Genomic DNA, 26,653 nt, shown 5'->3' with positions numbered 1-26,653 from the left:
AGTCTATCTATTCAGCTGAGGTGCTCATTTCTAGTATGTGCTATAGACCTATCAGATGCTTACAGTATGTGCTGTGTGAACTATTCCTCTCTTTTCACAGAAGAGCTTGCCTCACATCTTTAAAGTAGTAGAAGAGTACAACCACCGATCAGCTGAGGACATAACTCTGGAAAGTCAAAGAAAGGGCTCTTACACTTTCCCTAGTGGTACTCGCTATCCACCTTCCCTCCCAGAGACCCTCACCCTACGGCCTGCTGGCTTCAGATGCCTACGACAATCGGCCCCCATTCCTAAAGCTAGTGTCTGCCAAATTTCAGCCCCTGCTTCTGTGAACAGTGCCACCTTGAGCTCAGAAAGACAAATAGTGCCATCTTGTGCAGAGGATCGTGTCCAGCAAATGCCCCAACGTAAATTGTGCCCCATCCAGCCTGCCCCACCTAAACCTCAGCATCAGTTCCTCACTATGGCTGTGAGTGGAGCACTGAATGTGTTTGATCTGACAGGGAGAGCCACTGTGGGAAATGTCTGTGCATCCAGTGGAAGTGAAATGCTGGGTTTGGCACCTGGCCAGGGCTGTGTCAGTGGTTCTCCTGCTGTTGTCATCAGTCTGGTCACACCTGTAAGTGCCCCCATCATTAGTTCTGCTCCTGCTGACAGCAGATTGACAGGGACTGAGTCTGCTTTGCTTATCCAGGAGCCAGTGTCTTGCTTTTCAGGTTCCCTGGACCAGTCCTATAAGCTTCCTAGACCAATATTCCCAGTTCCCCAAAATACCCGTCCCTCCAGCCTAGGTCTTCCTACTCAAACGCTGCTCTTCTCTCCCTTGCCACTTGTTTCTCCTGCTGCTACCCTACAGTCAAACCCAAACCTAATCCCTTCCACAGTCCCCATGTGCAACAAGGCTGAACTCCCAGTGACTCCCAGCCTTCATTCGGTCCATGCCATTTCTACTCCTGCACAGAGGTGTAGCAAAAACAGCCCCACCCATTCAATCACTGATGAGGTTGTGGCTTCTCCTGGCAGAATTTGGCCTAGTTGCACAGCCTTTTTGGGTCAAACTGACGTACTAGATGTTCCTGATGCCAGAGTGGATTACACAGAAGGACCCTGTACACCAGGGCCTCCATCCCAGGACTGCTACATTTTATCTGGGCCCCGATCTAGCATGGCATCAGAAGCCATAGGCCTGAAGCAGGCTGTGAATCAGGCAAAGGTCCAGCACATTTCAGCATTGCAGGGTACTAGGGAGCACCGGATCTCAGCTGCAACAGCCAGTCCAAGAAACCGTGGGATCTCTCATACCCCTGATACACTGGGCTACAGGAAATTGTCACTGACTGCGGGGTCTCCATCCAAAGACTCTTCTCATTGGGAAGACAAAGGATGGGATGAAAAGGAAATAAGAGAGGAGGAGGACGGACATGATTATGGAGGTCTGCTGCTGGCTTTATCAGAATCATCCATGAGCCCACACTCCAGTCTGGACAGCCATAGTGACACCTTGCAGAGGACAAGTGATGCAAAATGGCGAGAAAATAGAAGACAGAGGGGCAGTGACAGAAACAGAAAAACAGCCAGGGAGCAGGAGGGAATGCAGTGGAAAGAGAACAGTGCACGGGACACGATAGAGGAGGATGGGCAGAGTGGGAGGGGCGGTCATAACCATGGTCAAATAGAGGACTGTGAAGATCAGCCAGAAGATGAAGATGAGGAGGCAATGTCTTCAGCCTCAGAAAAGTCTGTGCTCTCTGTGCCTGAGTTGCAGGTTTGTGTTTTCCTGTTTATCAGAGTTGTCCAGGTAATTTCATTCCTTGATTTTGGACAATGGCATGGACCTACATATCAGAGCATGTGAGCGGAGTGGAGCAGTGAGAATTTCCGCTCCTCGCTCACGAGGCTGTTGGCTCCACCCCGATCAATACCGCTCCTCGATCCACTAAAATTTCCTCCCGCTCCAGTCAAATCGCTCCACGCTCGCTCCAGTTTAAAAGAGGGATAAATTAGGGTGAACAGATAATCCGTGTCAGGGAGGACACTCTGAGCTAGGACAGGAATTGTAAATTACCATTTCAATTAAACGGACCTGGATTTCACTTGAGCACTGAGCTCTTGCTGTGTGCTGATTGGTCAGTCTCCTATAATCATGCATGTGTCACTAATGCTAATGTGAAACAGCTGGATGAGTCTTTCAGTCAAGGAAACAAACCAGTCAAAGCACAAGAAGAGCTGAACTATTTAGCCGAGCACAGGAGCCTTTCAATTTGAAAGTAGTTTGTAAAACCCGAAGTAGCTCAAAGTGTCCTCCCTGACATGGATTATCTGGTCACCCTAGATAAATAATCTGCGTGCCTAACAAATGTCACGTTAAACCGAAGCCTTATATCATAAGCAATGGCAACACTGTCACTCAGAACAGAAAATATTTATTTTTTAAAAACATACAGGCAGCAACGGACAGGTTTGGCAATGGCATTCCACACAAAAATAAGCATAAAAATAAAGGAATCAGTGGGCTTAATAGCCTAAATAATTTGCAGGCTAAGCATCCACGTTTTAAATTCCTCAATTTTTTTTCTGTTGATGCTGCTGCTGCGACTCTCTATAAAATAAAATTTCACTGACAGCGTTGCGTGAATGTAAAAAATCATATTAGACCTACTTTGAATAATTTATTTGATTACCAATATTTGCTTTATAGGCTTTTATACTTTTATTTGCTACAACCATATAAAACTTGCTCACGGTTTGCTCTGGCCTCCGCGTGTTCGCGTAGCACACACTCATGTTTCCGAGAAAGGCCTTTTTAGATTCCAAAGTGAATCTTTACTCACTGAAAGTTTCACCACATTGTTGTTCTTGCTCTACATTATTGTCATCTATTTGTTTGATAAGAATAGTACACTTGTATGACCTATCAGTTTCCTTTGTGAAATACTTTGTGAATTCCATCTCGGCCAATTTGTGTAACAGTCTTGATAATTATACAGATGAATTCTGGATAGATTTGGGCACGCCTCAGAGTAGTGTGAGCGGTATTGGAGCGAAATTAATTTAAAAACCGCTCCGCGCTCTGACCAAATTCTGTACGCTCAACTCCTCGCTCAAGCTCCGCTCCACTCCGCTCACATGCTCTGCTACATATTAGCTTAAGCCCAGGAAGATGTATAACATAATTTTATCACCTTAATTGTCAAGTGCTTCTGATGAAACATTTACTGGTATTTAACCAGCTAGATAAACCTGGATACCTAAGTCATAAAACCAGAAACAGGAATGGTGACTACTGATGTGTATGTGACTAAGATAGCGATGTTTTGCAGAATAATTTCTAGAATTCCTCATTGACAGTGCAGTGACGGTGCTTATATTCCCTATGTGGACCCTTATATAATGAATCTCTAGAGTCATAATTAATCACTGTAATAATAGTGGGGGTTTTTTTTTATTTAAATGTGGTAAAAACAGGCCTGGGTACTTTATTATGTAAGTGTTTTTTTTAATGCTGCTTTGGTTTCACCTGTGTGTCTATATAAAGTTTACAGAAACACTATAGTATTCATGAAGCTACTGTACCTCACAGGAGACCATGGACAAGTTGAGCTGGCTAGCTTCGGAGAGCAGGTTACAGGAGGACAAGTACCCACAATCCTCCAGTCCCCACAGCACTTCCTGCGCAATCACTACTTCTATTAACCAGAACTTCCAGCTGGAGGAAGAGGTGGAGCTTAATGAGGGAGGGCCTGTACTCTTGCCAGTTAGAGAGGATTCCCTGGTAGCAGACCTGGCCCACACCTTTGACAGGGAAAAAGATTATGTGGATAACTCCCCCCTGATGGAGAGGAAAGATGTGGCCTTAGCTCAAGTCAGCCTTAACCAGGTAAGACACTCCGCCCCTGCTCCTGTTAAACAGATTGAGGAATTCATATTGCAGCTTAGATTTAAATAATTTCTGGGTCGTCGTCTTCTGTTGTAACTATCAAGTATTTATCATCATCTGCTCCTGTAACACATCCACTTCAGGGATCGGTTTTTATATTCTGTGATTTCATGATTGTTTGAAATACTTTTTCATGGAGGTGGTGGCAGTTGGGGGGGGGGGGGGGGCATGCAGTCTAAATGGACTGCATGTGAAGCCCAAATTTTGGGTCTAGTGGATATTTTGTGCAGTGTGTGTCGACTGCACTCATGCAAAAGAAGTTGATAGGTGGAATGTCATTGCTGTACACATGCGCCGATCGTGGCTGTATGCAAACACAGACATGCCCCAAAATGTAGTATATATGCAAAAAGGAGTGTAACAGAGCACTGATGAATGGAATATGAACTATTTAATGCGCTGTGCCTTGCTGCTGCCTGCCAAGGTATGTGTGGCCCTGCAGGACATTCCAGGCAAGCTAGAACAGTTTCTGCATATCCTAGGAGAGTCTGAGCAGAGCAGCACAGGCCATGGTGAAGTGCAGCTCTTCTTGCCGCTGTAGCCCATGCTGTGGGCGTAGCCACCGTCCTGCAGCCTGAGCAGGCCCATCAATGCGGCCTGGTACAAATGGTCAGGTCATGCCTAAAAAGCACCTATCACTAAATCTGTCCATCTCTCTATTTATATAAGTGACATACAAGCAAGGCAAATAGTACATAACAAACATATAGCTGTCAAGGAGTCAACCTATTTCATTTAACAGCATTAAAGTAAAATAATGCTGTTGTATGCCCAAGCAGCCTATAACGTAATTAGTGATAACAGGCTTGAATGATGTCCTGTATTCTAATATCAACTGCTGCCCCCTCTGATCAGTTTGAGCAGCAGCTGGAGAGCAGCATTGGAGATGCACCTTCTTGCTACCAGGAGGTGCTAGCTGTCCTGCAGGGGAGCCACAAGCTCAGCAGCACAGGCCAAAAGGAGGTACAGAGAGGAGAGTTGGGGCTCTCCATGACTCATTCACCTTCAGTATACTTAACAACACCTATCATCACAGTTACTTATCATCATAGTTAATCTTCATTAGTTGTGGCTGAGAACCTTTTGAAGTTCTGCATTAATGCTCTCTAAAGAAAAACTAAAATTAATAAAAAAACGCTAAGCACTGCTCCTAGCCGTGTCGCTCATTCATGCTGTTAATTTCAGCTAACACCTTGCCCCATACATTTATTTGGCAAAATTGGACACTAAACACTCAATGAAATTTTAGATAGATATCTAGATCGCTAGCATTGTTACACTACAATGAAATGCTAGAGAAAGAGAAAAAACTTTTTCATTGGACCAAAAATCATTCATTGTGCCAACACAATGTGAAGTTAAGGATTGTTAATTCGTAAAGCAGGTATACCACCCTTGTCATGTCATTTCATATGTGTTAGCCAATAAAGGATTAGCAGATGAAAAATATTTTGAAAAACTATTACATTGATTTGTATGAGATGACTAGAGAAGACCCACCCATTTTGAGGAAGCTTAACTTCTGCCTCCCCTGGCCTCACCAGACAAGCTGGCCATTCCTTCTGGCCTCTAGGTGTCGCTGTTTACAATATTGGAAAACAATTACAATATTACAACAGTGATTTTTTTCCAAAGAAGACATGAAATGTGTTTTTAAACGGCAAAAAGATTTAGTAATGAGTCATTTCAAAGTTGTTTGTAAGTTGTTTGTAATCAGTGCATGCTCCTTACTACCTTACTACTACAAACACAAACAAACAAATTTATTTTTGTATAGCGCATTATCACAACATTACATAAAGTGCTTTACAGCATCCCCACCCAAAGCCCCCAGTGAGTAAGCCATAGGTGACAGTGGCAAGGAAAAACTCCCTAGAAGGAAGAAACCTTGGGAGGGACCAGACTCAAAGGGGGAGCCCATCCTCCTGGGTCCGGCAGGGAGAGTCAAATTGGTGAGATGGCTAAGTGCCAAGTCATACTGTCCAAATCATAAAATTTGAGAGACAACTGGGGGGCAGGGGGGAGATGACAAGCCGGTGCCAAGCTCTCCAATCGCCAGGCAACCAGAAGTAAGGCAGCGGGTCATACATGGAAGATGACACAGGCAGAACGGCGAGCTGGATGCAGGGATGTCATTGGTAGTGGCGACGTCACATGTAGCAGGGTGTGCTGGACATCTTGATATATTGAGGTCTCCAGGCAGCACCCCCCAGGAGGTGTAGGGGAAATAAAATGTGCAATTAGTCAAAGTAGGGGAGACTATAGGCAGTGCTAACAGTTAGGTGAGTGCAATATGTAAGTGCAATGTACAAGCTCCGGCAGATATGGCTATGGCAGCATAAGTAGGAGGGAGAGGCAAGTGGGAATGCAGGCATGGGGAGTCCCTGAAATGACAGCACTGACAATTCAGTTTATCCAAAGCCAATGGCACCGATCCCCACCCAGCTCTACACCTCACACTTTAGGTTTGACTGGGAGTGAGGAGTTAGTTAGAGCTAGAACTAGTGTCCCTATAAGCTAAACTAAACGGGTGCGTTTTTAGTCCAGACTTGAATATTGAGAGTGAGCCTGAAACCCGCACATCCGGTGAAAGACCATTCCACAGCTGAGAGCTCTATAGGAGAAAGCTCTGCAGCCTGCCGTAGCTATTTCTACTAAGAGATATCCTGCGCCTTGAGAACGAAGCAAGCGCGGAGGGTTGTATGAGGTCAGCAGATCACTAAGGTATTCTGGTGCAAGGCCATTCAGTGCTTTATAGGGTAATAGCAGTATTTTATAGTCAATCCGAGACTTAACTGGTAGCCAATAAAGGGAGGATAAGACCGGTGTAACGCGATCAAATTTTTTAGTCTACTTGTGTGTGTGTGTGTGTGTGTGTGTGTGTGTGTGTGTGTGTGTGTGTGTGTGTGTGTGTGTGTGTGTGTGTGTGTGTGTGTGTGTGTGTATGGGCATGGGCATGTATGTATTACATTATGGAGACATTTGGTCCCCACAATGTGATAGAATCTGTTCCTCCTGACCCCGTCAAAGTGTCCTTGAGCAAGACACTGAACCCCAAATTGCTCCCGGTGTGCAGGTTGGCGCCTTGCATGGCAGCCTTCGCCACCGGTGTATGAATGTGAGTGTGAATGGGTGAATGTGAGGCATGTATTGTAAAGCACTTTGAGTACTTGTAGGAGTAGAAAAGCGCTATATAAATGCAGTCCATTTACCATTTTGACATTGTGGGGACCATTTTTTGGTCCCCACAAGGGGGAAACTCAACTTTGTAAACATCTGTGACTAAGAAATGTGCCATCAAAAGAATACAGAAGCCAAAGATTTTTTCCCCATTGAAATGAATTGATGGTCCCCACAAACACATGAATACAGGTGCGTGTGCATGTGTGTGTATGTATGTATGTATATAAATTCACATACATACATTTGTGTATATAATTATTTTCCTGGTCTCTCTATAGATGAAGGCACACATCTCCAAGCATTTAAAAGGCTGCCCTTGTCTGCAGAAAGAATTCTGGATGTTTTTTAATAAGCACCATCCAAGCCCCTCACACCAGAGCCAGCCTGAGGAGGCCACTGAACACTTGAACCTGGAGGGAACAAAGGGATTTTTCAAGCTTTCACCTGTAATATCAAGGAGTAACATGGAGAAACTCAGTATCCACAGGAAAAACAAGGTTTGGAGTTGTGTCAATGAGGCACACCTTTACTGGCTCATGTTTTTCATACTACGATTTAATGAGTACATGTTACTTCATATTCAAGTTAATTATCTATGCCTCTATTGGTGGTATGACAGAACTACTTGGAGCTTCTGTTGCTACTATGACTCTGTCTAGAGTATAGTCACTAAAATACAAAGGAAAGTGTTTACTTAATGGTTTATTTACAAGGGCACTGACACCCGTAATAACAAAGTTAAAAGAAAAGCCATCAGTGTTAAAAGCTGTCTTTTTTTTATTCCAGGAAGGGTAGGAGTAATTTTATGATGACAGTGTTGAATGATCCCAATTAAAAACTGAAATGTGTAATGTCATAGCAATAACATAGCTTCTCTGTCAAAAGTCTTCCAGGGTGGTGAACAGTCATTATATCACATCCATCCCAACAAAGGCCCCTCCAGCCCATACTCACCCAGGAGAAGGAAAGTGGGGCACAGAGCTCAAGGGTGAGAGAGGTTAGAACAAAGTGCACTTCAGTGTGGGTTGACTGGTGAAGAAATCCATCCAATAAGCAAACTTATTCATACTCTACAATTACAGATACCATTTCACTCTTTGGGAACTGGTTGGATACACACATGGCTCTAAGGGAGCTTTTCCACTGCACCAGGTACCATACTTTTGGTATGGGTACTTTCGGTACTTTTCCTTTTCCCTTAAGTACCAGTACCAAAAGTTCCAGTACCCAAAGTACTAAAGCAGGGGAGTGCTTCATTATTGATTGGTTATCAAATAGCCTGCCTCTGAAACACAGTGCAACTGCTGTCTTGAAAAAAATTACCATCTCAGAAAAACAACGATAAAAGAAAGTAATTATAATATATTTGTGGACAAATTATGAGACCCAAGCTTTAATTGTGATCTGGTGAGAAGAACCAGAAGACCTGGATAGCATGGAAGAAAAAAAATGCTATAATATACTAGGGCTGCATGATATTGGAAAAATACAAATATCTTGATGTGATTTTGTTGTAATAAATACTGGGATATTTATAAAGCAAAAATAAATTTCTTGCCAACCCATCTATGAGTGATTTAAACAGCAAGGATGAAAATGATTGATTCACTCAGAGAACACATGTAGTGTTCATGCAGAAGTAGTGGAGGTGAATTTTAAACTGATTTTTTAAACATACTAGATAATCTTGAAAAGCTGCGAACAATCGTTAAAATTGCAATGCTTGCTAAGTTTTGTTTTCTATGACAAAGTAAGAATGATTTAGTGAAACTTAGACCCACCACACTATAATATCTGGTATGTAGGTATGAGTAAGTCTGATCTCAACCCAGCTGACTATCACAATCCTTGCGATATGAAAATTGCATGTGCATAACATATGATGCTGGTATATATCACACATTGCTCAGCCCTAAAATATAACATAGGCATTTATCAAATTAAGTATGAAATATTGATCCTAAAGACAGAGTCCTCCAACACACAGAAAAAAACAAGGAGGAGGAGCGAATGGAGCAAGTGGATGGAAAAGTCAGCGAGGGCAGAGGAGAGAGTGAGAACCCCCCAGGTCCCAAGCAGGCCCACAGCAGCCCACTCGCAGATCCTGTACTTCCTGCTAAAAACATTTCCCTCACACCAAGTGGTGAGAAAGTCATTGTGTGGACAAGGTAAGCCAAACTAGTATCTACCTGTAGGGAATTTTCAGATCTTCTGATTAAGAATAAATTAAAGGTTATGCATGAAAATTATTTAAACATAAGACATAATGGGGTTAAGTAAATGTATATTAGTAAAATGCTGTCATTATGGAAGTACATTGAAAATTTCTGAGATATCTTCTGACACTCAAGCCATATGATTAACTTGATATGTGGTACCATCTGACCCAGGAGAGTGTTTTTTTTTTTTTTCAAGAAAATTGCTCAGTTATGTACTGAACTTCCAGCTGCAGGGCAAAATAACTAGAAATGCAGATGGAAGAGAAGTAGTGAATATTGCCATGGTAGCTCTCATCTGGGACACTGCTGTCTATTAAATGAAACATGGCATTGTATGCATATAATGAAGCACTATATGACGTGTCTTTGTCCATCAGGGAAACCGACCGTTTGATTTTACTCACTTGTCAAAAGCAAGGAGCCAACTGGAACACTTTTCAAGCACTCTCAGCTCAGCTGGGCAATAAATCAGCCAGTGAGGTAAAAAGATATTCTTTCATCAGACAGAATACGTTGAAATTATATTGTGTCATGTCATCATTTTTTTATCAATGTTTTAATAGAATGCTATTTCATTTTAATTATCTTGTATTCTGTTTACAATGAAATGGGTAGAAGGAGCTGTTGCATAACGGCATTTCATCAACAACGGTCTTCATACAGTATATGATGGTGGTCCCATAAAATTATAACGGAGTTGAAAAATTCCTGTCACCTTATGATGTCATAGCCATCATAACCCAACGCATTACATAAGTGGTTGTGGTGATGCTGGTGTAAACAGACGTACTGCACTGCCAGCTGTACAATAGTATAGCACATACAATTATTTTCAGTACTTGATATGATAACTGTTACTGGTTTATGTATTTACCATGGGCATCATTAGGTCCTTTCAGTGGGGGCTATAGACCTGAGTATTTTACTATAGTTTTTATTGTTATTTAGACTACACCATATAGCCCAGCTGTGTAGTAGGTTATAGATTTGTGTAAGTACACTCTGATGTTTGCACAACGATGAAATCGACTAATGGCACATTTCTTAGAATGTATCCCAGTCGTTAAGCGACGGATGACTAATACTTGTATAGCCTGGTGTCCTGTCCTGAATGTACCTCTCCCTATGTTGTAAGTATTGCTGTTCACTCCTCTCCATTCTTCAGGTTGCTAAGCGCTTCCGCAATCTCCTGCACCTTTTCCATGCCATATCCAAACTGGCTTGCTCAGAGAACCAGCCTACTACTGAAGAAAGGCCACAGAAGGAGCCTGACTGAGCAAAGGCAAAGACAAGCCACGGAGGACTCTTAAGACACTTGGTACTCAGGGAGGATGTTGCTCTGCGCATTTGGGCCGACTGCCCAGTTTTGAAATCCAGATACTGCATCAGAGGTGTGGCTGGACTCTACCACTAGAGAACATCTGAACACTCAGTTCTAAACAGTCATGAACACGAGAAGCCTTCTTGTTGTTCATTTGATTTCATTATCAATATTAAAAAGAATTTGGGGTGTACATGAAAGTAACTGAACAATGATTTTAACAATGGAAATAGCATGCAATCATAAACCTTGTATTAATTGTACCTGGTTCTCCATAATTACTGGTCAAGTGAAAAAATGCAGGTGAAAAATTGGAGTTTCAACCAAAAAAAACCCAAATGAGTAACCCAAGTGAAGAAGACTAACAAGGAATTGTGCAGTTGTAAGTTATCTCAGTTATCAAGAAAACATTGTATATATTACTTTACTGTAAATCACTAAGTAGACGCTGAATATAATTTATTTTTGTATATATGTATGTGATTGTATATAATTCCTAAATGGAAGAAGACTGCTAATATGAAACCTGCATTAAAAATATTACGCGTGTCATGGTACAAAGCAAAGAGTGTACAGTTGTCATATTAGCAAGGTCTCCATCAGTGGCCGCTGCAATGAAGGAGCGACGGTGCACGCTAACAGAATGGAACGGCGTCTTGACCAATAGGAGGGCGCCTTTCAGCACGCTTTGCGCACCGTGCTTTAGTAAAGCGTGGCTCCCCTTCCCAAGCAGATATGGCTGACGTTTCGTCCGCTCTGATCGCCCTGCTCATCCTGAGCCCTATGGGCCTTGGTATAGACGTACTGCAGCTCCAAAACACCGACTTCGACTACTGGGTGTCCGAGCAGGATATGATGCTGGTGAAATTCTTTGCCCCTTGGTAAGGGAAAAATATGCATATAACAATTATTTTTTAAATGCCGGCATGTTCTGTGTAGTCGATATCCAGGTGTTATGACATAAAATTACCAGTAAGGTGGATTTTACGTTGTTTCGGGGGATTGGCGGTTTAGGGCTGGTATGTTAGATTGGGAAAAAAATACATGAAAGTGGATTATGCATGCGCTGGAGACACGAATTATGGCTGCACGCTGAATTTCTGGTTAGTTTTAATTTGGAAATGGATAAATGCGATTGTGTTTTGGGTACGTATTAATAAATGGTAAGTGACTAGAAAGCTGCGATTAAAATTTGTGGTGTGTATTACTGTTCATCGTAATAACAGCCGGTCATCGTTTGTTTGCCAGGTGCAAAAAATGTCAGAAATTAGCTCCTGAGTATGAAAATGCAGCAACGCGCCTGAAGGGGACTGTCACTTTAGCAGAGGTAATAATTGTTTATATCCGTATTTTTTTTTTGTTGTAATTAGGAACCTCGTGCTTTCCAGTAGGCTATTAGTTAATAGTATTGTATCGCCAGCGGGGATTATCATATCCCGGCATGCTCGCGGGGAATTGCCCCTTGTTGTACTGTTATTAATGTATTTCCCGATTGTGGCGTGTATGTTTGCCCATATCTTATGTGAGCCCTGTCCGATCCTCGCGTGTCCTTAACTGTGTATAAATCTCCCACCGTGTATGTACCTTACAGTACGGCTTCTGACGACCTTGTGTTTCTATAACTCAAGGTGCTTCGGTCTCCCGAATAGTACGGTAAAACTGCTTCAATCAGTTACAGACCATGTGTAAATCAAGCATTATACACTCACCTAAAGGATTATTAGGAACACCATACTAATACGGTGTTTGACCCCCTTTCGCCTTCAGAACTGCCTTAATTCTACGTGGCATTGATTCAACAAGGTGCTGAAAGCATTCTTTAGAAAAGTTAGCCCTAGCATCTTGCAGTTGATGGAGATTTGTGGGATGCACATCCAGGGCACGAAGCTCCCGTTCCACCACATCCCAAAGATGCTCTATTGGGTTGAGATCTGGTGACTGTGGGGGCCATTTTAGTACAGTGAACTCATTGGCATGTTCAAGAAACCAATTTGAAATGATTCGAGCTTTGTGACATGGTGCATTATCCTGCTGGAAGTAGCCATCAGAGGATGGGTACATGGTGGTCATAAAGGGATGGACATGGTCAGAAACAATGCTCAGGTAGGCCGTGGCATTTAAACGATGCCCAATTGGCACTAAGGGGCCTAAAGTGTGCCAAGAAAACATCCCCCACACCATTACACCACCACCACCAGCCTGCACAGTGGTAACAAGGCATGATGGATCCATGTTCTCATTCTGTTTACGCCAAATTCTGACTATTTGAATGTCCCTTTGAATGTCTCAACAGAAATCGAGACTCATCAGACCAGGCAACATTTTTCCAGTCTTCAACTGTCCAATTTTGGTGAGCTCGTGCAAATTGTAGCCTCTTTTTCCTATTTGTAGTGGAGATGAGTGGTACCCGGTGGGGTCTTCTGCTGTTGTAGCCCATCCGCCTCAAGGTTGTGCGTGTTGTGGCTTCACAAATGCTTTGCTGCATACCTCGGTTGTAACGAGTGGTTATTTCAGTCAAAGTTGCTCTTCTATCAGCTTGAATCAGTTGGCCCATTCTCCTCTGACCTCTAGCATCAACAAGGCATTTTCGCCCACAGGACTGCCGCATACTGGATGTTTTTCCCTTTGCACACCATTCTTTGTAAACCCTAGAAATGGTTGTGCGTGAAAATCCCAGTAACCGAGCAGATTGTGAAATACTCAGACCGGCCCGTCTGGCACCAACAACCATGCCACGCTCAAAATTGCTTAAATCACCTTTCTTTCCCATTCTGACATTCAGTTTGGAGTTCAGGAGATTGTCTTGACCAGGACCACACCCCTAAATGCATTGAAGCAACTGCCATGTGATTGGTTGATTATATAATTGCATTAATGAGAAATTCAACAGGTGTTCCTAATAATCCTTTAGGTGAGTGTATGTCTACAAGATCTGAAAGCTTTTAGCTACCCTTGATTGTTAACGTGGATTATCTCAGGCATTATTCATAGTTTGTTGATATTTGTGTTTATCATGTGCATTAAACGAAGCAAGGTCAGGTCAGGTTGGGGAGCATGCATTAGTACAGCCCGTTGTTACACCCACTACACGATGAAACACCTTGGAATCCTGGTTGGTGACCTCCCCCAGGCTGACATGCAGTCGAGTCGCACCCCCTGGAAATGGACATCTACATGGGCGTCCCCTTGGCCTGGTCCAGCTACTCAGATCCTCAGCAATAACGATCCTGCGAGCTGGATGACTCTCAGGGAAACGAGCCTCATGGCTGTAGTGTCATAATGCTGTAACTGATGCTCCGTCACAATGCAGGTAATGTGCCTCATTCAGAACCCCGTGAGCAACTGCTTGATCACCAGTCAAACCAGTGGTTCTCCGAAGAGACACGGTACTAAAGGAGTCCAGTCTTCATCTCAGGTCACTGGATATCATCCATGTCTCGCAGCCATACAGCAAAACAGGGAGCATGAGGACTCTAAAGACTTGGACTCTTGTCCTCTTACAAAAATGTTGGGAGCACCACACATTCCTTTTCCAGTGACCTCATGACCCCCCCCCCCCCCCCCCCCAATGCTCTCCCAGTCCGTCTACTGACCTAATAGGAAGAATCACCAGAGACATGAATATTGCTGCTGAGGTAAGTGAACATTTCAACATGGTCAATATTATCCCTGCAGAAAGATGCACTGCTGATGGCTGTGCCCAAGGGGTCATTAAAATCCTGGATCTTGGGTTTTATCCAGGACACTCACAAAGCCCAGACTTAGACTCCTCGCTCCTTTTCTAGTGAGCCCCGATCGGAGCCTCCATTGATTCTGCGAAAATTACAGCATCATTGGCAAAGTTAAGATCAGTGAATCTTTCCTCACCAACAGATGCCCCACTGCCGCTGAACCCCACGACCCTGCTCAGCACACAGTCCATGCAAGCATTGAACAGAGTAGGAGCAAGAACACACCTCTGATGAATCACAGAATCAACTGGGAAGAATGCAGAGGTTCTCCCTCCATTCTGCACAAGACTCACAGTACCAATGTACAATCCAGTCATGATACCCATGATCCCTCAAAGTGTCAGGATGTCCCACAGGGCAGCTTGATCAACTAAGTCGAACATTTTAAAAATATCAACAAAGGCTGCAAAGAGACTTTGCCAATATTTGCATTTGTACTCGATGAGAACCCTTAGTGCCAGGATGCAGTCAATGGTAGATGACTTGGGTGTAAAACCAGATTGCTGTGATTATTATTATGTTATTGTTATTCTAATTTTACGGATTCTGAATTCTTTAAATATGGGACCAGGTTTTACCATTAAACTTGATGATACATGTGTATTTGTTTTTCTTGTTGAGATTGTTTTATATTGTGATCTTTGCTTTAATTGAAGTAATATTTAATTTAAATAACAACTAAACTGTTTCTAAACTGTTTCTGTTTTACCTGGAACTGAACTTGTTTGATACAAAAGCATTAGACCTACATTGTGTTTTGGGAGGTCTCCGTCTTCACTTTTTATTACCTGATATATACAGTATATTTTGTTTTAAAGAAAGCAATAACTTTCCTAATCATTACTAAATGCCACTAACATAAAATGAATGTAAGCATATTCTGACAATGCATTTTTACTTGTTCTTTACAGAAAGTAATGGTCTGTAATGACTCATTTAAAGCCATTCAGCTACATATTTATGCTACTGATATGATATTAAGCTTGATTTTCAGGAGAAAAAAATAGGCATTTTTTTAAATCACTTTTTTCCAAATATATGCATATTATTTTGGCCAAATAATTAATTTAGTAAGTTCAGTGTCTCTTTTTGATACATCATCACTATTGTGAAGTTAATCCTTGTATATTTTGTACAGTAAGTCTTGAAACTGAATGTAAAATTCAGCAGAAATACCCCGAGCTTAAGAAGTTAATTATATAACTACTTTGCCAATTACAGTAAGAGGACAGTTTTACATTGCAGGGTGGCATGGTGGTTAGCACTGTTGCCTCGCACCTTTGGGACCTGGGTTTGAGTCTTTGCCTGGGTCACATGTGTGTGGAGTTTGCATGTTCTCCCTGTGTCGTCGTGGGGTTTCCTCTGGGTACTCCGGTTTCCTCCCACAGTCCAAAGACATGCTGCGGCTAATTGGCGTTGCTACATTGCCCTTAGGTGTGCATGTGTGAGTGAATGGTGTGTGAGTGTGCCCTGTGATGGGCTGGCCCCCCATCCAGGGTTGTTCCCTGCCTTGTGCCCATTGCTTCTGGGATAGGCTCCGGACCCAGTAGGATAAGCGGGTTGTACGATGGATGGATGGATGGTTTTACATTACATTCTTACCCTCACATTGAACTTCCTTATAAAAAAAAACTGTTACCCCACTGAAAACTACGGGTAGCAGTTTCTGGCAGCATAAAACTACATGTAAGAACTTGGTACCCCCATTTAAAGTATCGGAAAGTTTTATTTTGATAATATAAATCCTTATACAAATATAATTTCAAATCTATGGGTAGGATATTTTGACAAAGTAGACAAAAATGACTGGTATACCTCCATTCACACTAGTGTGGTTTTGCGGTATCACCCACTGCAGAGCTACAATTGCGTTCTCATCCCTGAGGTGGATTGTCATGGGGTGGGTGCAGCAACATGCTGTATCACTGTGCTGTATCACTGTGTGTATCACCTATAACTGAAAATTTCTGGTATGGTATCAAATTCTGGCAAGGCAGCAAAAAACGTCCGCCTAAGTGCTGTAAGCCTATGTATTTATGATAAACCATGCCTATAAAATGTCTTTCTAGATCACTTAAAAATAATTTCTCCTGTGCTTTACAGGATTTCCATGTAGAAAAGATACTTCTAGAAGTAGTTTAGGTATTTTTCAAATCATTACATTTCTTGTTATATTATCAAATCAGACTTGTAGCACCGTTACAGTCTAAGGACCAGGTTAATTTGTGTGAATGAAAGGGAAAAAGGAGAAAATCTATAAGCTCATCTCATAGATAAGTGTACTGACAAACTATTGTACAGTATAAGCAAAAAAAAAAAACACAGAATCATACAAGGAAAAAGGAGGAAAATTAATTCATTATAGCCAAGAACACTACTACTCACCCACCTGGAAACACAATTACAGCACAGCCAAAAAAAACTCTTCCTCTGATTGACTGCCTCCAGCTTTCCTAACCACACAAATCAGACAATGAAGATGGCTATTAAACAACATAACCCTAAACTCACCATATGACAGCTGAAGAATCGCAATTGACAGAAAATTCTATCAGTCACAGTGGTTGCGCTCACAAACAGCAGGATAAAGGAAACAAGTACTGCAAACATGGTACCTAGTTCACAGCATGGATAGTGAGATGTGGTGTTTCTCAATAATGCCACATATTTCCATTTCTGACCAGGTGGATTGCTCAGCAAACTCAGGAATGTGTGGACGCTTTGGAGTGAATGGGTACCCCACTCTCAAAATATTCCGAAATGGGAAGGAAGCTGCTATCTACAATGGACCACACACGGCAGGTGATTGGCTTTCTGTGGGCCTTTGTCATAAGTGAATGTGGCATTGCGTGTGTATGCTGCTATTATCGTTGTGTGACCAGTGTTTACACATGCAGAGGGCATCGTGCAATATATGCAGAAGCAGGTTGGACCCAGCTCTGTGAGCCTACATAGCAAGGCTGACCTGGATGCCTTCATTGATAACTTTGATGCCAGCATAGTGGGTAAGTGTTCATTTATATTGTTCTAACACCTGAAGCCAGGAGGTCATTCATTTTACATTTACATTTACAGCATTTGGCAGACGCCCTTAGCCAGAGCGACTTACATAAGACTCTACAATGATTTTTTCCCAATACTAGCTCAATAAAACCAAAGCTATGAATACCATCGATCTAATACTCTGTTGGAAAAGTGCATTTTTATTTATTTATTTATTTTTTTGTTAAGGAATGGCAGAAGTGCTAATTCAGGTATTTCTGGAAAAGGTGTGTTTTAAGTCATCTTTTGAAGACACTCAGTGACTCAGCTGTTCGGACTTCTAGGGGGAGTTCATTCCACCAACTTGGTGCCAGAACATCATCACAGCTGACACTAACTAAAAGCTGATTTTAGAATTTACCATTTTTTTAGATTGTTGTCTAGTTAAGAGGCAGTGATGATGAGGCACAGTATGTCAACTTGAAGTGCTTTACCAGTTCCACATGAGATGTCACCCGCTGTTCTCTCATCTCTTCTTATTTCTGCCCTTTTATCTGCCTGATATCTAACACCTAATATATTATACCATATATTCTATGTCACCAGTCTGCTTGTTTTGGGTAATTATGACTCTGATGATTAATATCAGGGAGAACACAAATACAAAAGTGATGAACAGTCCTACACAGGGCGCATAACATCATGGGAGGTACCGCACACAGAGAGTCATTGGTCTCCGTCGTGTTCTCCACACTTTATTAATGTCCTTTACATTGCTTTACACTCACCAGTTCTTCAACTGACACCTTTCTCAATTTGTTTATTTGACATTTTCAAAATGCTGCAAGTAAAAATCTTTGCCTGCTCAGGTAAACATGGTTGAGGCACCCTCCTATGTCTATGAGACTCTGGTTTACTGACAACAGTTTACATTTGTTAAGTTTCCGAATAGAGAAAATTGGCTACGGTCAGGGTAAAATCAGGGCAGCTGCAACCTATAACTTTTATATATTGAAAGTAATAATAAACTGTGCACATAAAATATAACTCAGACCAAAGTCTGCCGCTCATCTCCAATGTTTGTCATCTACAAGTCCAGAATGCATAAAAATCACATTTCAAAATATATAGAGAAAAAGGCAATATACACTGTCCTTGTTTATAGTTGTCACAGTAAGCTGTTGGCGCAAGCCTGCTAGCAGTCAAGTTTCGTGGTTTATGGAGGGACTGTGTTCAGCCGTGTTTTAACCTGATAACTCACTTGAATGAAGTGAAAGGAAGAGCTGAATGGTAGATAACGACGTCAGGCAGCATTTCAACTTGAGAACTCCCATAGTGCATGTTCAGTTTTGCATTGTACAATTTTTTCTTTTAATCAAGTTGAAATGTTCCCAAACTTTGAATAATTTCTATTCACTGAAATGAATGAGAGATGGGCATGTTAGAATTGTTTTTTTTTTTTTTGTATGTTTACCTGTACCGCTGACATAGTGACAGCAGTGTAATAAGGCAAATCACCTTTCTGCCTCCCCAATAGGCTTCTTTCCTGGGCACGGCTCTACACAGCTAGCGGAATTCCTGAAGGCTGCCGCCACCCTGAGGGAGAGCTACCGCTTTGCCCACACAACGAAGGCTGAGTTGGGCGTCATGCACGACCTGCACACAGAGTGAGGGGGCATTGAGGGCCAGCCTGTGCGTCTGGGGCAGGGGGCGCTGGAACACTGGGCTTAAGAAAGTTGCTGCTTGAAATCCCTGGAGTGCTTCAGCTGCATCTGTCCTGATATTGCAGATCTGCTTTCATTATGCTATCATTATGAAGTTCTGCAGCTACTATTACAAATTCATGGAAACCTTGTGTAAACCATGCTAAATAGAAGTGTAATGCTGTACTTTTAATTAGAAATGTGATGCCGTGTTCATGCTTTGTACCACAATGCTTTTAGGTCATAGTATTGCAATACTAAGCAATACTATTATTGGCATGTTGCTCAGTGGGCTACGTCTCTGTGCCTGTGCTCAGAAGATCGCCAGTTCGAGCCCAGCCTCAGCATGTCTGCAGGTCCTTCAGCAAGGCCCTTAATTCCCAGCTCCCTGGGCGCTGCTATATGTGGCTGCCCTTCACAGCCAGCTTGCTCTTACCTACAGAGAGCAAGTTGGGGGAGGAGTAAAGAGAATTTTCCCAAGGGGATCAATAAAAAGTATCAACTGTTATTACTAGCTAAAAGGAAGCTGGATAATGGAGCGAATGGGGACTCCTTCCCAGAGCGTTGTCACTCAGCTTTCCCTTCTCTGGCTTCTTCTTGTCGCTCAGCCTTCCCTAATTCTTGGCTTCTGTCTTGCAGGACTGTTCTGCTCTTCCGACCACCACGGCTCCACAGCACATTTGAGACAAGCATAGAAAAGTATGATGGTCCTATTAATATCTCTGGACTACGCAAGTTCATCAAGGACAACATGTGAGTGCGTGTGTGTGAGTGACTGGGTGCGTGTGTCTATGTTTCTCTGCTATTCTTTTGCGATATGGTTTACCTTTTTCTGTTTTCTATCCATCCATTCATACTTCAGTGAAGGGTGGGCATGTCTGTCTCCATCTCATGCCTGAGCGCTTTAGATTTCTACAGACATTAGTACAATTTTCCCCCTTCTGCCTGCAGCTTTGGAATTTGCCCTCATGTGACCCAGGATAACAGAGATAAACTGAAGGGGCGAGACTTGCTGACCGCTTTCTATGATCTGGATTATGTGCGGGATCCTAAGGGATCCAAGTACTGGAGGAACAGGTGAGCACCCTGTGTGTGTGTGTGTGTGTGTGTGTGTGTGTGTGTGTGAGAGAGAGAGAGAGAGAGAGACCTGCTTACATGGACATTCTTGCATACTATTTTCATTGGGTAGTAGACAGATTATATTTCTAGATTGAGCTACACCATGTACACCAGATATGACTGCCCGGCCAAAAAAAAGAGTCGCCTTTTGAATTTTTCGTTGGACGCCTTTAGCTTTGATTATGGCACACATTTGTCATGACATTGTCTCTACAGGCTTATGCAACATCTCACCCTTTATTTTCATCCAGATTTGCATTCATTTCTCACCGAGATCCTGTATTGACAAGTGAGTTTAACCACTCCATAAAGCCTCCTTTATCACATCCCAAAGACCTTCAATGAGGTCAAGGTCACAATTCTGTGGTGACCAAGTCATGCGTGAAAATGATTCCTCATGCTCCCTGAACCTCACTTTGACAGTTCGAACCCATAAAATCTTGGCATTCTTGTCCTGGAATATGCCCATGCAAACAGGGAAGAAAAAAATCCATTGATATTGGATGGAGGTGTAACCTGGCCATTCAGTAGATTCAGGTACCCAGCTGACTTTACTTTATTGCTGCATAACGTTGCTGAGCTGTAATAATGATCCAGTCATTGGCTTTTAATTATTTGCTGATATAAATTCAAACAGCGACTTTTTTTTGGCCGGGCAGTGTTTATCAAGTGCTGTCTTAAGAGTGCACATGTCATTATGCCAGGTACACAGAATCTCAAAATCTGAAGTGTATGTAATGGGAATCCAGTCATATTGAAAATAAGAAATTTAATTATTTTCATTATGGAGCATTTATTTATTATATAATATGAATAATATAAAATAATAATGTTAAATAATAATATAAAATATTGAATTGTTCTCAGTGATTTTATAACTCACCCATGTAAAGCACCTTGGGGTAACTGTTATGAAAGGCACTATGTCGCTGTACAAAAGTAAATTGAATTGAATTATATAAAAGCTCAAATTTGGGGGTTGCAGTTACACAGCCACCATTCAACTGAACTGTCTTCATTTGCTATATTTATTGTCGATACATTTGTTTTCAATAGCCACTCATCCATAAGGGTTTGCAGTTGTTTGAATCTTATATTTAAAATATGCACGGCATAAGACATGGTACACCTTGTATGTACTAGTAAGTCAAAGGGCTTTTGTATCTGGACAAAAAGGATATAGTATTTCCTGCTGCCTCTTAAAATTTCAGCAGATAGACAATATATTGATGCTAAGCTGTTCTTTCTCTCCTTGCTGATGCTGAAGCTCTCGTTTATGCTCTGCCTCTGTTAGAGTGCTGAAAGTGGCATCTCAGTTCCAGTCTCGGAGCCTTAGCTTTGCAGTGGCCGACAGGAGAGAGTTCTGGAAAGAGCTAGAGCAGGAGTTTGGCCTGGGCCTGTCAGACAGTGGGGGGCCGCCTGTTGTCACCATCAGGACACGGGAGGGACATAAGTATACCATGCGTGAGGAGTTCACGTGAGTATTGAGGAGACTAGTGTGCAGTATGTTTCTGTATTGGCTATAATATTTTAAACATAGTAACAAATGAATAAATGTGATTGTAGATGATTTTCCCTGTGTACCTCAATATTATGTTGACTTTACAGATTTTATCACGTCTGTTTCTTCGATGCAGTGCTCGTGTTTATGCCCATGTTTGTGTCTGTGTTCAGTCGTGATGGAAAGGCACTCGAGCGCTTCCTGGAGGATTATTTTGCTGGATACCTGAAGCGCTTTATTAAATCCCAGCCTGCTCCTGAGCGCAATAATGGCCCCATCAAGGTATGCGTGCCTATGTTGCATACACACTGATGTGCCAGAACATTATGACTATGCCCCACTTGAAGTGAATTTTGTTGACTGTGGTGAAAATGGTGTCTTTGAAGTCTGGGATGTATTACATAGCTGGGGTGAGCAATATGATGATTTTATATTGTGATTGATCTTGAAGACGTCCACAATCTGCTTTTCATGCGAATTGTAAAAACTGTGATCTTTTATGTTCTCCTACTAATATTTCCAAACTTCATATAATACTTTGATTACCAGTAGTAACGCATCACTACCCAATCCATACCACATTATCTGCCATGCCAGTAGCTCACTTTGAATTTTCATGTCTGAAAGAGAACCTGTGACAGAGACACATGATATAATTTGGCCAGTCAACACAGCGTCTAGTAGGAAGTCATTCTGTTTTGGCTTGTGATCCGACATGCAACTACCCGATTCGTACCATCTGCTCGATTTGTACCTCGCACGTTTGTGCATGTACAACAATTCCAAGCATACGTGCACAGCATTATATTTTCTGGCACTGCCCGATCTGTTCATCCTACCATTTTACAGCAAACTACATAGTTTATATTTACAGCAAACTACAGTGGTCACTTTATTGAATCCACTGACTAAAAAAAATCTGTTTCTTTGCTTGTATATTTAAGTGTTCACTGCCGAAGTTTGTAGTCTTTTGATCAACATTATTACCTAAATATCCCATATCTGAAATAGTAGTTTATTTTCCAATAGCTTTGGTCCCCTCTGAACTACAGGAATATAAACGGTTACCCAACCATGACTGGGGTACCTATTGAGTCCTATAAACACAAACTGAGACATAAGTGCAGGTCCTATGCAGAATTTTCATTAAACAGACAGAGAACGCAAAGTATCTAAAAGCAGAATATCTGGCTTAATAACCTATTCTGGGCTGGTGGAGATCACTCACGAGGAATCCATAAAATGAACCTGATATAGTGAAAAGAAATATTAATAGAATGTGTTGTGAAAATGTTGTGAAGTGAAGTAGTACATATCAGGCACCGTCAGGCAAGGAACAAATCGGGGCATGCACAGTCAGATATTACACAAAGCGAAAACTTTGTAAACTTTGTCAGGCCACGGTTGGCACATCCAGAGGTAATACGACAGATCTATATAAAGACTGTAAATGGAAGCATCTGACACAACTTTGTTCAATATTTAAAATAAAGTTTAACTCAGGATTTAATTACCATTTTGAAAGCAGTGTCTTTTAATGTAATATTGTGTTTTAAATGGTGCTAAGAGGTTAGTCCTTAGGCTTGTTCCAGTCTGAATATTCTTGACAGCACATTTCAAAATTGGAAAGAAAGATATGAATTCAGATCGTGGATTGTGATTGTATGTTATAAAGATTTTTTTAGCAAGATCACCCACCCCTATAAGACAGTAAGCTCACATTCGGTACTCATAGTCGACATGTTGAATGCAGAAGAAATGGGCAGGGATAAAGACTGGAGTGACTTTGACAAGGGCCAAATTGCTGTGGCCGGATGACTGGATCAGAGTGTCTCTGAAACGGCAAGACTTGTGGGGTGCTCATGGTCCGCCATGGTGGGTACCTCCTGAGAATGGTCCAAGGAGGGAAAAACCACAAACTGCTGGCAGAGCATTGGGCTGCCAGGACTCATTGATGTAGGATGTGATTGACGGTACAAACCAACAGAAGAGCTATTGTGTCATAAATGGCAGATAATATTAATGATGATCACAGCAGTAATGTGCCACAACACATAGGCCTGTATTTGTTGAGTGAAAGCAGAACATTGTTAAATCTCTTTTCATCATTAGACCCTACATAACTCATTGTCAGCTTGTTTATAAAGAAAAGAAAGTTTGTTCATATTTGGCATAACCGAAAACTATAAGGTTACATTTACATTACAAGCCTCATTGTTCAATTACAGTTTTTGCTCAGATCAGATTTGCCTCTCTTAACAGTTGAACCTATTCATAATTACAAGTGACCTGTTTCTAACTGTACTGAGAATCCATCTGTCCTCCTTAACAGCACACATTGATATGTTTTTGCATCTGTGTCTCCAATAAGAAAAAATGGTATATTTGTGAGACAGCTCATGGTATTAAACCTGACAAAATGGATGTTTTTACCATTTCTTTGTCAGTTGTTTAGATCACCATTTGATTTTAATAAGTTCAACAAGTCCCTTCCAGTTTGGCTTGAACTGATTCATTTCCCCAAATATCGAGTAAATCGGCATTTTTCCCATCCTTCCCGTCCATTTTTTACTGTGCTGCCGCTGCTGGATGAAGACACCAATGCTCATACATATGAGCAAAAAGAAAACAGACTAATTCCAATTTGACCATTCTCATTCATATTGCATGGCTATGAATCAGATGAGTATCTGGAACCACATATGAAAGTGACTCAAATCTGATTTGAAAGGATCAGATTTCTGTGTCCACACAGCCCTGAAGATCTGTGTCACATTAAGACAATAAAAAAAATCAGATTTGAGTTACATTAGCCTGGTAATGTGAACATAGCTTTATGCTGCTTACAGGTATTTTTTGGAAGTTCAGCTTAGCTGCAGTTATGCCGAGTCAACTCCTTACCAGCCTGATAGCCATATGTTTGTAATATGCCATTTGTCTCATATATATATATATATATATACACAGTATATATATATTAGGGGTGGAGCCGAACCCGAATACGGTATTCGGAAAGGCACAAATAATGTGTTTTTTACGAATACTTATTTCGAACAAATACTTTAAAAAATATTTGTATTCGGGAACAAGAAAAACTTTATATCAAAAAGCTGCGTTTCCTCTTGAGACCGCAGTGCATGCCCGGATGAGTGAGTGAGTGAGTGAGTTCAGGAGTCGGGGGGGGGGGGGAGTAAAAGAGGTGACTGACACAGGCTGCTCCACACAGCAACAGAGAAGGCTCTGAAAAAAAGACTTAACTGTATCACTATTTTTGTACCTTAACTGGGTTCCGGAGGCAGTTTATAACTTTCGGGAAGCGGAGTTTGATCGGGAGATTATTCCATTATGCTGCATTATTGACGTCTGCAGTCAGGTGCTCTCATGTTCGCTCTGTTTACGTAGCTCTGTTAGCTCAGTAATTTAGACAATAGGCTGTTGACAGAGTAACGTTAACGTTTGGTTAAAAAGGTTAAAACAATGCTTGTGTAGTTGTGTCGAATTGTATGCTCTTGTAGGAGTTATATGGTACGTTTAAGTTACTCTGTCTACTGCATATCCATAATTATTATAATGGATATAATTAAAGAATACTTACACTGTAACATAAATTAGAAGTGCAACGCAAAAAAACTGGATTTTTCCAATTTTGGTGAGCTCATGCAAATTGTAGCCTCTTTTTCCTATTTGTAGTGGAGATGAGTGGTACCCGGTGGGGTCTTCTGCTGTTGTAGCCCATCCGCCTCAAGGTTGTGCGTGTTGTGGCTTCACAAATGCTTTGCTGCATACCTCGGTTGTAACGAGTGGTTATTTCAGTCAAAGTTGCTCTTCTATCAGCTTGAATCAGTCGGCCCATTCTCTTCTGACCTCCAGCATCAACAAGGCATTTTCGCCCACAGGACTGCCGCATACTGGATGTTTTTCCCTTTGCACACCATTCTTTGTAAACCCTAGAAATGGTTGTACTCGAACTCATTAGAACTCGAATTTCTTAAAAGTCGAACCAAGCAGTTCGAAAAAAAAAAAAGACCTAGGACTCCATCTTAATCTCAGAAGTCGAACCGTGAACGCCGACCTAAGATAACTTGTATGTGCGGGGAAATGAGTCACGCGGCACGTCTCTCAGTGGAAACAAAGGGTAACGCTTCAGTGTCAGCCTCGCATTCGCTGTGATAGCATCGTTTGTTGGTGATAGTGCTTCTTTTTATTGAAAATATCAGGTAATACTGTACTTTATATCATTTTGGTAGCCATTGCTCACCAAAATGTTATGCAATAGTTGTACAAATGTTACAACCTAAAAGTTTGCGATTTATGAACAAATTAATGAATAGAGAGTAATAATAGAAATAAACAATGGACCGCATGGCATAGTCTAGTGTTGCCGCAGTGTCGGGGCATGGCTTGGGGTAGTATTGGGGTACATTCTTTAACGTTTTGGACGCCATTTTGTGTTTAAATGCTAAAAAAAAGCTGGCAGGCGGTGCAGCCGGAGCCGCGGGCGTGGCGGCAGGCGGTGCAGCCGGGCTGGACGGGCGAGCCGGGCTGGATGGCGGCATCAGGCAGGGCCCCTGGCCGCAAACGGAGCAGTTCCCTCAGGGTCTCCTCCACCTGGGCTAGCTGCTGGAGCGGGGAATCAGGGTCGGCGGTAGCAAACTCCCTCCGGAGCTGCTCCCGGAGCGGAGCTGCCTCTAGGGAGTCTCTCACGGCGGGTTCCTCAACCACCCGCCAGTACAGTTCCTGCAGGAGGCGAAACCTGCTTACAGCCTCCAGGCAGGGCTGTGGCTCAGGAACCCTGGGGGGTGCTGCAGCAGGCACCTCGGCCATGCGGCCAGCAGGGGGCGCCTCGTCGGGCGCCGCCGACACGTGGCCAGCAGGGGGCGCCGCAGCAGGCGGTGCCGCGGGCAGTGCGGCGGCAGCAGCAGCAGGCGGAGCTGCCCCTTTAAAGGCTTTAGGGATC

The 26,653-nt window shown here is 42.3% G+C and overlaps 2 protein-coding genes and 1 long non-coding RNA gene across 8 annotated transcripts in view; all 3 read left to right on the top strand.

Annotated features, from left to right (window-relative positions):
* The window catches only part of LOC111837918 (uncharacterized), a 67,004-nt gene extending 55,778 nt beyond the window's left edge, over window positions 1-11,226 (top strand). For 3 of the 4 annotated variants that reach the window (XM_023800383.2, XM_023800381.2, XM_023800382.2), the window contains exons 21-28: window positions 101-1,765; window positions 3,581-3,877; window positions 4,793-4,900; window positions 7,399-7,617; window positions 8,006-8,117; window positions 9,087-9,288; window positions 9,717-9,819; window positions 10,505-11,226. In XM_023800383.2, coding sequence (XP_023656151.1) covers window positions 101-1,765; window positions 3,581-3,877; window positions 4,793-4,900; window positions 7,399-7,617; window positions 8,006-8,117; window positions 9,087-9,288; window positions 9,717-9,819; window positions 10,505-10,615 — 2,817 coding nt within the window. In that variant the 3' untranslated portion in view covers window positions 10,616-11,226. The remainder of the gene's footprint in view (window positions 1-100; window positions 1,766-3,580; window positions 3,878-4,792; window positions 4,901-7,398; window positions 7,618-8,005; window positions 8,118-9,086; window positions 9,289-9,716; window positions 9,820-10,504) is intronic. The other variant, XM_072706005.1, reaches the window with a different exon arrangement.
* Window positions 11,227-11,359: 133 nt separating this feature from the next.
* The window catches only part of LOC111837920 (protein disulfide-isomerase A3-like), a 36,726-nt gene continuing 21,432 nt past the window's right edge, over window positions 11,360-26,653 (top strand). For 2 of the 3 annotated variants that reach the window (XM_023800385.2, XM_023800387.2), the window contains exons 1-9: window positions 11,360-11,541; window positions 11,909-11,987; window positions 17,076-17,193; window positions 17,274-17,396; window positions 18,911-19,040; window positions 19,716-19,829; window positions 20,028-20,153; window positions 21,490-21,672; window positions 21,870-21,978. In XM_023800385.2, coding sequence (XP_023656153.1) covers window positions 11,396-11,541; window positions 11,909-11,987; window positions 17,076-17,193; window positions 17,274-17,396; window positions 18,911-19,040; window positions 19,716-19,829; window positions 20,028-20,153; window positions 21,490-21,672; window positions 21,870-21,978 — 1,128 coding nt within the window. In that variant the 5' untranslated portion in view covers window positions 11,360-11,395. The remainder of the gene's footprint in view (window positions 11,542-11,908; window positions 11,988-17,075; window positions 17,194-17,273; window positions 17,397-18,910; window positions 19,041-19,715; window positions 19,830-20,027; window positions 20,154-21,489; window positions 21,673-21,869; window positions 21,979-26,653) is intronic. The other variant, XM_023800386.2, reaches the window with a different exon arrangement.
* On the top strand, window positions 12,003-15,270 carry LOC111837921 (uncharacterized). Its single transcript, XR_002836764.2, has 2 exons — window positions 12,003-14,295; window positions 14,534-15,270. It is a non-coding gene; the product is annotated as an uncharacterized lncRNA (long non-coding RNA).

The sequence above is a fragment of the Paramormyrops kingsleyae genome, chromosome 23 (genome assembly GCF_048594095.1).
Source record: "Paramormyrops kingsleyae isolate MSU_618 chromosome 23, PKINGS_0.4, whole genome shotgun sequence".
Classification (NCBI taxonomy): Eukaryota; Metazoa; Chordata; class Actinopteri; order Osteoglossiformes; family Mormyridae; genus Paramormyrops; species Paramormyrops kingsleyae.
This window is presented reverse-complemented; position numbering and strand designations above follow the sequence as displayed.